The following is an 11,599-nucleotide window of genomic DNA, read 5'->3' on the forward strand; positions in this document are numbered from 1 at the left end:
TAATATATAACGAATCGAAAACGATCAATCCCAAATGAATGATTATTCCAAGGAATAATCTTTGTAATTTTGTCATAGGTGACACCGTTAACTCTTACGCTTATGACGGTCACCGTGTTAGAAAATGGAACGTGATACCAACTAAATACGGAGAGTCATGGCTTACAGGGGATATTATAGGATGTACGTTAAATATGGATGATGGGACGATAGATTTCTATAGAAATGGAAGACATCTTGGGACAGCATTTGATAATATATCCATGGGTCCTGGTATTGCTTACTTTCCAACTGTAAGCCTGACATTTACCGAAAATGTCACGGCTTTTTTTGGAGGCACTCCTTTAAGATATCCCTTAGAAGGTTATCAAGCTATTCAAGCTCCGCCAGAATCGCAAGTTATACAAGCTACATTTTTATTTCAATGGTTTACCCGTGTCATAGATTACGTAGTTAGTATAAAACAAACAAACGTTTCGTTGACTGATAGATCAATGACAGTACATGCATTTCTCATGTGCATTGCACAAAGCATCTTAATGCATATCGGTCCTTTGCTTACCATTCCATATATCGTCGAAGGTGTGTTCATTCCTTTTTTACACGAAATATCTGGAATACAAAAATACGGAGCAAGGGACTCGTTGAAATTTCGTGAAAGTAAAGTAAGATTAATGACTTGCTTAGATCTTCTATGGACTTTTCTAGAGGAACGAGAGATGAGGTCTTGCTTAGACAGTACGCTCATCTATCTCTATTCGACGTTCAGGCACGTTTCCTTTTTCCTTGAATATTCGAATCAGTATAATAGTTTAATACTATTGATACAATTTTGTCTACATACCACGACTCGGCAACACTTTCTAAAGTACCTGCTTTTCGATCGTGTGAGATTTGCAAATTTTATTCACATTAAACCAATGGACGATGTTGGTCTAGCAAATGTAGTTCAGCAACCTTGGTGGGAAACCAATCCAATAGATCCATCTATTGCTATAAGGAAAGATGCGTATATAGAAGCGTGCGAAAGTATTAAAGACTCAGTAGAGGGTACGTATGTCTGAATGATTTCCCTTTCGATCCATTCCCCATTATCTTCATTTTATATATTTTTACAGAATTAGAAAATATACAAATTTGGTTATTAATGACTCTGCTTGATAATTCCGATGGTACTCCCAATAGACCTACATCGAGGACTATTTTTCTAAGAAAATTCAAACGTTTCGTTCACGAAAATCTAACAACGACTCGTGTAAGTATAAGGCGTTTCTAAATCGCTAATTCTAAATCTACGGATTACATTTAATTCCGAATATTCAGTCACAGTATTCCCTCAGACAACGCCGCATCTCCAGACTCCTTTGGTTCTTAGTCTCTGTTGCTTTCATCGGCTTTTGTCTGTATTCAAATACTTATGGAACGATGAAATTGGGGTCAGCCCCGTTTTCGTACCGTGCAAGTAAGCTGACACAAATTTCTTCTTCTTTTCTCCCACCTTTTCATATTTAATTTCACCTAACTGTAGTAAGTTACTTAAAAAACTAAATTATCATAGATTATTCTACGATGGATCAATCAATTACTCCGGAATTGACAGATTGGGAGGAGTGTTATCTCACTTGAACAAGACCTTCAGAACAGAATTGGTTCAAATTTTGGGTCCAAATCACGAAGTGATCCTTTCTATGGAACAATCGCAAGATCAACAACCGTTCCTCGCAAGACTGTCGGATTTACCAGTCGTCATACCTGCATTCGCTCACATGATTAATGTTAACGCATCAGCACAAGGAAGTACCATGTTAGTGGAAAGAATGGGATATTTTAGCAGAGAGGACAGAACGCCACTGCGTTTAGGTCCATTAGACGCCGCCGTGTCTCTGTTAGAATTATTAGATGGGATTATATTGTTTTATCACGCGGCAGCGAGAAAACAAGTGGCAAAACTTGCTGTTCTTAAGGACAACATATCTGAATTTGAAGCCGCTCTTTCCGAGGCTAAAAAAAGATTGGATTATATTATCAATTACGAGGATGAGACGTCTCATTTAATTCAGGAAGAATTATTACGTTCGATAGAGGTGTTCACTAAAAAATTGTCCGAACAGGCAAGACAAATGGCTTGGATTCGTGCCGCAGTATTCTCGGAGGAAAAGCTAGGAGAGCTGGCTTGGTTTTTAGAAATGCTAACGTTAACGTTACAAAAAGCAAGCGAAGAAGGCAACATGTTCAGTTTTGTACCTGATTTTTATCTCGAAACGCTTTCCGATTTATGCGTTAGTATACGTAATCATATTCATCCTACTATGCCGATCGAGACGATACCAGATTATCAGAAGATGTTATTGGACATTGCTGAGTTCCTTTGCTCCCATTATCTTGATCCACGTATCGTTAATACTAATTCGAAAGAGATATTAATGATAACATTTGCTGGATTCATGTCGAATCCCATTACACTCGAGGCGTTAGAGAACGTATCTCTAGAGAATAGATTGAAGGTAGTCGGAAATCTATTGAAACCCTTTGAAGCTAAAACATGGGCTCAGTCCAACTGGATACTCATGAGATTCTGGCAAGGTCATGGATTTGCATTTCGTTATGAAAGAAGTCCACATTTATGTAGGAAAGTCGGACCGAAATTATTGCAACAAGAACCTATGCATCAGTTGCTAAGTGCGTCCTTTCTTGATTCTTACTTATTAGTAATCATGATCTATAATTTATTCCATCAGCCGTTAAGTGCGTCCTTTTTTTATTCTTCGCTCATTCTTCAATCGCGATCTCTATTTTATTATACGTCCTCATCTGTTATTAATATTTCAGAACCTTATCCTTCTCTAATATATCAATTACATGTAAGAGATGGATTATTAGGGAAATCACAAAATACTGTACAATTTTTAAATTCTTTGTTGAATCAATTAAATTGGGCTTTCTCAGAATTTATCGGTATGATACAAGAGATTCATAATATTTCGTCAAGACCCGAAAGGGTATTCATTGAGTCCAGACAACTCAAAATCTGTGCTACTTGCTTCGACTTGAGCGTTGCATTATTAAGAGTTTTAGAAATGTTTTGCACAGTGGCACCGGACATATTCATTGATCTTCGTCAGTCTTCTAGAGAAAATTTATTATCCAGATTATGTCAGGTAGGTGTTACATCTTTTTACATTCATTTCTTCGACGATGCTTTTCTCTGACTTTTGCTTTTTAATGAAGAAACGAGGTATAATGAAACATAACGTCTAACTCTTCGTTATTATTTTAGTTACTATGTCAAATATTAAACAGGATGAGCTCTCAAACCAGTTGCTTTCAACAAGTTGTACTATTGGAAATTCCGGATTTAGAATTGATAGATCATTTTCCAATACTGACGGCAGTTGTCGGGATATTGTTGGCATTACTTAAAGAAGACATGGCAGCATTTACGCGTAAGCATGAGAGAACAATGTAATGCAATTAATTCTAGATTATTTATTTCACAATTATTATCCAGCAAGACCATCGGCCGAAGTCCCTAAGGTTACGCGCACGTTATTAATAGAACCGAGTTTTCAAATCAGTTCTTTGTACTTCGTATTGGGGGAAAGTAATATAAAAATTCCAAAGGACAAAAGAAAAAGAATAAAGCAATTTTCATTTTTGAACTGTAAGTATTTAGCCCCGAATGATTTTTAAATGATTTTTAAATGATCCTTAATCTAATTGTTCTTTTATAATTTTAGATGAAGATTATGTAACGGACGAAGAGATCAGTCAAGTCAGAGCAATGATAAATTATTTGGATTACTGTCGTGATATCTTACCAGATTCAAAAGTATTAATGGACGATGAAAATATTTGTACCATTTGTTATGCCTTTCCAATAAGCGCAAAGTTTAAACCTTGTAATCATGAAACTTGTCGCTTTTGCATCGATCGTCACCTTCTCAACACAAGAGAATGCTTTTTTTGCAAAGCGACGATAAGTAAAGTTATCGATCTTTACGGTAATACTTTACACGACTTTTCTACGGAATCGACAAGTACCAAAGAATCCATGATCCATTGATGGAAACGTCATCAAAATCATGTACACTCTGTTACAAGAAGTATATTAAACAAATTTGAAATTATACAAGTACAATTGAAATTAAATTCTAACAAAAGCTATTATGTAAAAGGTAAATGTTATAAAATATTATAATAAAATAGGAGTTTATTTATCCGATACATCTTTCATTGCAATACATACGCAATAACACAGATGCAGAATTAAGATGTTGCTACATAGAAAAGAGGTGAGTCTCTTGATAATAAAATGAAGGGAAAAAAAACAAAACAAAAGAAAAAAAAAAAAAAAGAAAACGAAAAAAAAACCACCACTTCTTACAATTATCCGGCATGTGGCACACAATATAAAAATAAACAAATATCTACATCATCAGTCTTTCTCTGACGTCTTAATATTTTCAATAGATTTGGTAAAATTAGTTTTACATTTAAAAATAATTAAGAGCATAAATTTTCTCCAAGTCGTATCCTAAAACCTGTTACCAATGGTTGTTCGGCCAATGGTTTCTTTAAATCCTTGAGTGCTTGAATGGATACTATACCGCAGACAAAAGCACCCATCGCAGTAATCGTAATTGCTAAGAGAATAAGCAAACGATCCTTATTCAAATACAATTCAGGATCTTTGATGAGAGTACTCTGAAGAAGGCATATTCCTGGCAATATGAAAATAAACGTAGCCGATAATGCGCCTAATAAGTTAATAACCGGAGATATGTCTGGTACCAATATGGCTATAACTAATGACGCTATAAACCAAACGAACGTAATGAAGTTTCTCATTTTAACGTTCTCGTCGACGTACGTGCCAAACAGAGAGATAATAGCATCCCGACCACAATACAAAACGATTGGATATACCGTGAAGTTTTTTATGGCGATAGAAATGACGGCTAGAGTAACTATTATACTTTTGTCCGAATATCCTTGAAGTATGTCGCTAGGTACCTTGCCCGTTCCAAATGTTGCATATCCAAGAATGCCAACTATCGTATAAACGGTAAAACAAATGATCATACTAATTACAGCAGTTATCGTGAATTTTCCAAGCTGTCGTTCTTTCATACAGGCGTACATTGGTATCGCAGTCATGTGGCTCTATTGGGGGGAAAAAAAAAGAAAAAAAAAAAAAAAAAAAAAGGAAAAAAATGAAACCTATTATTCTTATTTTCTTTTATTATTCTGATATTAAATAATAATAATGAGGATCGATAAATCCTCTTGAGGTTAAAACAGTGATGTAACAAACCTGATATGCAAAACATATGATGGGAACTATATGTAATGCTTCGTATGCATTGTCAGGCCATATTTTCACAATCGTAACAGTGGTCCTTGTAAAATTTTTGTAACTTATCAAACAGACCATGTATAGAATGGTTATACAGCCGACAGAACTGGCACAACTTAACGCATCCAATCGCTTAAAAAAACACAATGGAAATATGAAGACGAAACTAATTGCAGCAGTAACAAATTGTCTAGACAAATACCTGAAACAAGGACCGTGGTATAAATTCTACTCGTTGCGTAAAACTTCATTTTAATAGACTATTGAATTATATATTTACCAAGTGTGACAATAATCCATTCCATAATACGTAGCTAAAACTCTATCCAATTGATCGCCGATGATGATTAAAAATGTCAGGCAACATCCAAAACTATATACAGCAACGCACAGTGCACAGAGAAAAAGTGCACTTGGTCCGCACAAAGTTGCCAACGTATTCTGTATAGTCGTGGAGTTTGTAATATCGCTGCAATTTGCCAAGACGATAAGAGCAGCCGTAATAAATATTAGAAATCCTAATTGAATCGTTATGGAAGTGACGATACCGCCAGCTTTATCGAAGGCCTGCGGAAAATTTAAGAGTCCTGCTCCCAGAGTGGCATTTACGATCAAAAATATTGTACCCAAAATGCTAGATCCTATAATCGAAAATGTACATATAAATATTGTATTCTTCTAGAGTATGATTTTTGTTGAAATGACAGAAGAAAGAACCATAACTAACCAGTTCTAGTTTCACGAGTACGTATCTCCGAAGGACTAGGAGCAGTTGACAAAAAGACATCATTATTAATTAAACGATCGGTTTCACCGGTCAAACAATTCATGTTCGGCGCACGTTTTCAAGAAGACTTAATAACTCAAACTACCAATTAATTCGCATCATTCGTATCATTAACGATTGTCTGACAAACAGAAAAGAAAGAGGAGGTTTATCTATGAGCTCAGTCCGACACAAAGGGCAGAGGTCAAAATACCAGAAAACATTAATCTGACTTGATATAAAAAGAAATAAGGTGCAATGTATTCCAAAAGCAATATTTATAACGCACTTATCGCTAACTTGAAATAATACATTCTCTTTTTGAACCTAACATTCATTCGCCATTACTTTATTCGCTAATACATTTATAAAAGTTATTTAGTATCATGTCGATAATATAGATAGAGTTTTGCCGATTGTCGATAACATAGTTTAATTTTATCGACTGTCGATAACAATTGTATAATATGTGCGTTAAGTGCGTATAATAAATTCACTTTCAAATTCTCTCAAGAAAAACATTAATCGCGAACTGAGGAGAGTATAATTAATAAATAAAATTATTTTATATAATATTTAAACGCTAATATATCGTTTCTCTTTGGGACTTTGTAGTCGCCGTTGCGACATAATGAATTTAAGTAGAAGTCTTATTGAAGAAGTACTATTGGCAATGGTAAAGTGTCAGTAATATAATGTTTAAGCAGTATTAGATCAATGGGAAGTATACTTATCTTATATAAAATTGTATTGAAATATGCAGCCATTCGCTCGATAGTACTTGCGTTGCGTTGATTTATCATTGGATTTCAACAGGTCGCAAGTACTATCGACCCAGGTCTCACTACGTGGAAGTTGCTGCATGTGGAGACCCACGGACTGACGGTGACTCTACTCTAAAATCCGCGTTCCGCGATACCGATCCGCAATACCTTTCCGCTTCAATGCACTGGCTTCTTAACTAACAGGGTATGCGTAGCTTTGCTACTACACACCTCTTACAGATAGCTCCACCATCTGCACCGTCCACTTCAGATATAACAGATTATTAAGCACATTCGAATTCGTGCTGTCCGAATGTCGAACAATCAAAGCGCACTCCTTAGAAATACTAATCGCGTCGCGACACTCACGTGTGTGTTATAATTACGTAGATTCTACTATTAAGCCGAAATTCGCGAAATACCCCCATAGAAATTTGGAAGAAATCAAAACGAAGTCCACGGTAGGACCTTTAATCGCGCCCGAACACCCACGCGAGTGTTAGAAAAACGATGATTCTACTCTACATTTCGCGTTTTCGATTCGAACAATCAAACGTAATATAATCGCGCCCGAGAACACCCACGCCTGTGCCAGCCGACACGCGCGCAAGTGTTCTTCCTATCCTTCCCGTATTCGCGCGTAAAAATCGATGATGAATCCTGCCATGCGACGAATCATTCGGCGGCTGATGAACCTATACCTCGATGACCTATACTGTAAAAGAAAAAGATAAAGAAGAAATAAAAGAACAAAAAAATACATAAAACAAAATAATATATATGTACATATATAAAATACAAATAGAAAATAAATATATATATATATATATAGATTAGAGACCTAGAAAAAGAAACAAAAAGAGAAGCAGCATGCACAATCCTATAATTAATAAAAATAGATTAAACACATAATTAGAAAGAAACAACATAAATAAATATTAAGAATACATAATTGAAAGGAAATAACATATTAATATCATAATTGGAAACATAATTGAAAAAGAAAAATATGAGATAGAAACGTGAGCCGGAGAAAGAAAAGAGAGCCCCAGAAAGAGAAGAATTCAGAGCCCCAAAAAGATAAGACAAGAGAAACAGTTCTATATGATGCTGAGACAGCAACCCGCACAGAGGCCCTCACCCGTGGGCCCCTCCCATGGGTCCCACCCGAAACATATAAATGATAAATAATGATAGTAAATAAGAAAAAATAGAAATGACACCGAACATTGAAGTGTGATAAAAAGATTTCCTTTTCGTTTCTCTGAGAAATTATTGTACAATAAATTTCTGCTATATTTCTTCTCTTGAAGTATTATTAGCTATATAAAATGAAAAATTGTTAATGTTTAGTTGGAATTAGTTTGAAAAGATATTGGAAAAGTAATACAATATGCAGCCATTCGCTCAGTAGTACTTGCGTTAAAGAATTTATAATTAGAGTATGCAAGTAATACCGACCCAGGTCTCACTACGTGGAAGTTGCTGCATGTGGAGACCCACGGACTGACGGTGACTCTACTCTAAAATCCGCGTTCCGCGATACCGATCCGCAATACCTTTCCGCTTCAATGCACTGGCTTCTTAACTAACAGGGTATGCGTAGCTTTGCTACTACACACCTCTTACAGATAGCTCCACCATCTGCACCGTCCACTTCAGATATAACAGATTATTAAGCACATTCGAATTCGTGCTTTCCGAATGTCGAACAATCAAAGCGCACTCCTTAGAAATACTAATCGCGTCGCGACACTCACGTGTGTGTTATAATTACGTAGATTCTACTATTAAGCCGAAATTCGCGAAGTACCCCCATAGAAATTTGGAAGAAATCAAAACGAAGTCCACGGTAGGACCTTTAATCGCGCCCGAACACCCACGCGAGTGTTAGGAAAACGATGATTCTACTCTACATTTCGCGTTTTCGATTCGAACAATCAAACGTAATATAATCGCGCCCGAGAACACCCACGCCTGTGCCAGCCGACACGCGCGCAAGTGTTCTTCCTATCCTTCCCGTATTCGCGCGTAAAAATCGATGATGAATCCTGCCATGCGACGAATCATCCGGCGGCTGATGAACCTATCCCTCGATGACCTATACTGTAAAAGAAAAAGATAAAGAAGAAATAAAAGAACAAAAAAAATACATAAAACAAAATAATATATATGTACATATATAAAATACAAATAGAAAATAAATATATATATATATATAGATTAGAGACCTAGAAAAAGAAACAAAAGGAGAAGCACCATGCACAATCCCATGGGTCCTACCTAAAGCTTATAAAATATAATTAATAAAAATGGATTAAAACATAATTAAAACATAATTAAAACATAATTAGAAACATGATCAAAAACATAATTAAACACATAATTAAATATATAATTAGAAAGAAATAACATAAATAAATATTAAGAATACATAATTAAAAGGAAATAACATAATAATAACATAATTGAAAACATAATTAAAAATGAAAAATATGAGATAGAAACGAGAACCGGAGAAAGAAAACAGAGCCCCAGAAAGAGAAGAATAGAGAGACCCAAAAAGATAAGACAAAAGAAACAGTTATATATGATGCTGAGACAGCAACCCGCACAGAAGCCCTCGCCCACAGGCCCCACCCGTGGGTCCCACCCGATATATATGAAGGATAATTAGTGAAAGTAAATAAGAATAAATAGAAATGATAGCTGACATAAGAGTGTGATAGATAAATTTCCTTGTTGTTTCTGTAAGAAATTATTTTACAGTATATTCTGTTATAATTCTCCTTTCGAAGTATTATTAGCTATATAAAATGAAAATATGTTAATGTTTAGTTGGTATAAGTTTGAAAAGATATTGGAAAAGTAATATACAATATGCAGCCATTCGCTCAGTAGTACTTGCGTTAAAGAATTTATAATTAGAGTATGCAAGTATTACCGACCCAGGTCTCACTACGTGGAAGTTGCTGCATGTGGAGACCCACGAGCTAACGGTGACTCTACTTTACTCTAAAATCCGCGTTCCGCGATACCGATCCCTTATGCCTTCCGCTTCGGATATTTAGGGCGACTTAGCTAACAGGAGGTATGTAGCCTCAGCTACAGGGACCCCACTTACAGAGAGCTTTACCGTTCAACACCCTCGCCTCAGGCATAATGGATTATTACGCACATCTGAATACGTGCTTCCGATTTTCGAACAATCAAAGCGCATTAATCGCGTTCGCGACACTCACGTGTGTTATAATTACGTAGATTCTACTGTTCTATCCAAATTCGCGAAGTAATCTAATCGAAATGTCGAAGAAATAAAACGAAGTCCCCGGTAGGACTTTCAATCGCGCAAGCGAACACTTACGTGAGTGTTAGAAAAACGGTGACTCTAAGTTGAAATCCGAGGCACACCTCGAATTTCAACACTAAAACGAAGTCCATCATAGGACTTTTAATCGCGCCCGGACACCCACGCAAGTGTTCGAAAATCGGTGACTCTACTCTAAATAAACTAATCGAATATTCGAGCAAACATAACGAAGTCCCCGGTAGGACTTTTAATAGCGCGCGCGAACACTCACGTGAGTGTTAGAATAACGGTGACTCTAAGTTGAAATCCAAAGTGACATATGTTAACCGGTATTTAGACTTTCCATGATATTTGTCGGGATTTCCGCCCCGCTACCAAATATGAGGATTATCATAACATCAGCCAACTATGTACAGCACTACAAGGTAAACCGTTCGCGCACCCCGAATTTCAACACTAAAACGAAGCCCATGATAGGACTTTAATCGCGCCCGGACACCCACGCAAGTGTTCGGAAAACGGTGACTCTACTTTAAAAAAACGCGTTCGCGAGGTAATCTAATCGAATATTCGAGCAAATATCAACGAAGTCCCCGGTAGGACTTTTAAGTCGCGCCCGCGTACATTCACGTGAGTTTTAGAAAAACGGTGACTCTACTCTAAATTCGCGTTTTCGATACGAGCAATCAAACGAAGTTTAATCGCGCCCGAGAACACCCACGCATGTGCACGCCGACACACGCGCGTGTGTTCTTCCTATCCTTCCCGTATTCGCGCGTAAAAATCGATGATGAATCTTGCCATGCTACGATGACGCATTCGACCAGAGGTGAACCTATCCCTTGATGATCTATACTGGATAAGAAGAAGATAAGAAAAAATAAGAAAAAAAATAAAATAAAAGACATATTGAATATCGCTGGACGATTACTTGATCATCCCTGAAAAAGAAAGAAAAAAGATGAATAAGAGAGAGGGACAAAAAAATATATGAAATAGAAAATATATAGGTATAAATAGATAAGAGTGCTGGAGAATGAAAGAGCTCTGCACGATGCTGAAACAGCTGCCCGCACCATCTCATGGGTCCTACCTAAAACTTATAAATCATAATTAATAAGAATATATTAATAACATAACTGAAAACATAATTAAAAACATAATTAAAAAGAAACAACATAAATAAATATTAAGAAAACATAATTGAAAAGAAACAACCTAAATAAATATTAAGAAAACATATCTGAAAAGAAATAACTTATTAATAACATAACTGAAAACATAATTAAAAAAGAAAAAAAGAAATGCAGTTCTATACGATGCTGAGACAGCAGCCATTAGCTTCTCATGTGTCCTACCTAAAATTTATAAATCATAATTAATAAGAATATATTAATAACATA

General features: G+C 36.0%; 2 protein-coding genes across 4 annotated transcripts in view; one reads left to right on the top strand and one right to left on the bottom strand.

Annotated features, from left to right (window-relative positions):
* LOC124429852 (E3 ubiquitin-protein ligase RNF123) overlaps positions 1 to 4,217 on the top strand; it is a 6,738-nt gene extending 2,521 nt beyond the window's left edge. For 2 of the 3 annotated variants that reach the window (XM_046975621.1, XM_046975620.1), the window contains 8 exons: positions 79 to 1,050; positions 1,119 to 1,255; positions 1,341 to 1,462; positions 1,559 to 2,745; positions 2,830 to 3,158; positions 3,278 to 3,443; positions 3,509 to 3,661; positions 3,738 to 4,217. In XM_046975621.1, coding sequence (XP_046831577.1) covers positions 79 to 1,050; positions 1,119 to 1,255; positions 1,341 to 1,462; positions 1,559 to 2,745; positions 2,830 to 3,158; positions 3,278 to 3,443; positions 3,509 to 3,661; positions 3,738 to 4,063 — 3,392 coding nt within the window. In that variant the 3' untranslated portion in view covers positions 4,064 to 4,217. The remainder of the gene's footprint in view (positions 1 to 78; positions 1,051 to 1,118; positions 1,256 to 1,340; positions 1,463 to 1,558; positions 2,746 to 2,829; positions 3,159 to 3,277; positions 3,444 to 3,508; positions 3,662 to 3,737) is intronic. The other variant, XM_046975622.1, reaches the window with a different exon arrangement.
* On the bottom strand, positions 4,193 to 6,570 carry LOC124429854 (putative sodium-coupled neutral amino acid transporter 7). The gene is made up of 4 exons (XM_046975626.1): positions 6,084 to 6,570; positions 5,637 to 5,997; positions 5,315 to 5,558; positions 4,193 to 5,163 (listed from the first exon to the last, which is right to left on the bottom strand). Exons 1-4 carry the CDS (start codon positions 6,184 to 6,186, stop codon positions 4,504 to 4,506), a joined length of 1,368 nt encoding a protein of 455 aa, XP_046831582.1. The 5' UTR covers positions 6,187 to 6,570; the 3' UTR covers positions 4,193 to 4,503.
* Positions 6,571 to 11,599: the final 5,029 nt, after the last annotated feature.

This window comes from Vespa crabro, chromosome 16, assembly GCF_910589235.1.
Source record: "Vespa crabro chromosome 16, iyVesCrab1.2, whole genome shotgun sequence".
NCBI classification, from domain to species: domain Eukaryota; kingdom Metazoa; phylum Arthropoda; class Insecta; order Hymenoptera; family Vespidae; genus Vespa; species Vespa crabro.

Coding starts and splice junctions, on each gene's coding strand:
- LOC124429854 (XM_046975626.1), bottom strand. CDS start 6,186: ATGAATTGTTTGACCGGTGAAACCGATCGTTTAATTAATAATGATGTC. Junction 5,559..5,636: donor ATGGATTATTGTCACACTTG/GTAAATATATAA, acceptor TCCTTGTTTCAG/GTATTTGTCTAGACAATTTG. Junction 5,164..5,314: donor TCATATGTTTTGCATATCAG/GTTTGTTACATC, acceptor TCCCCCCAATAG/AGCCACATGACTGCGATACC.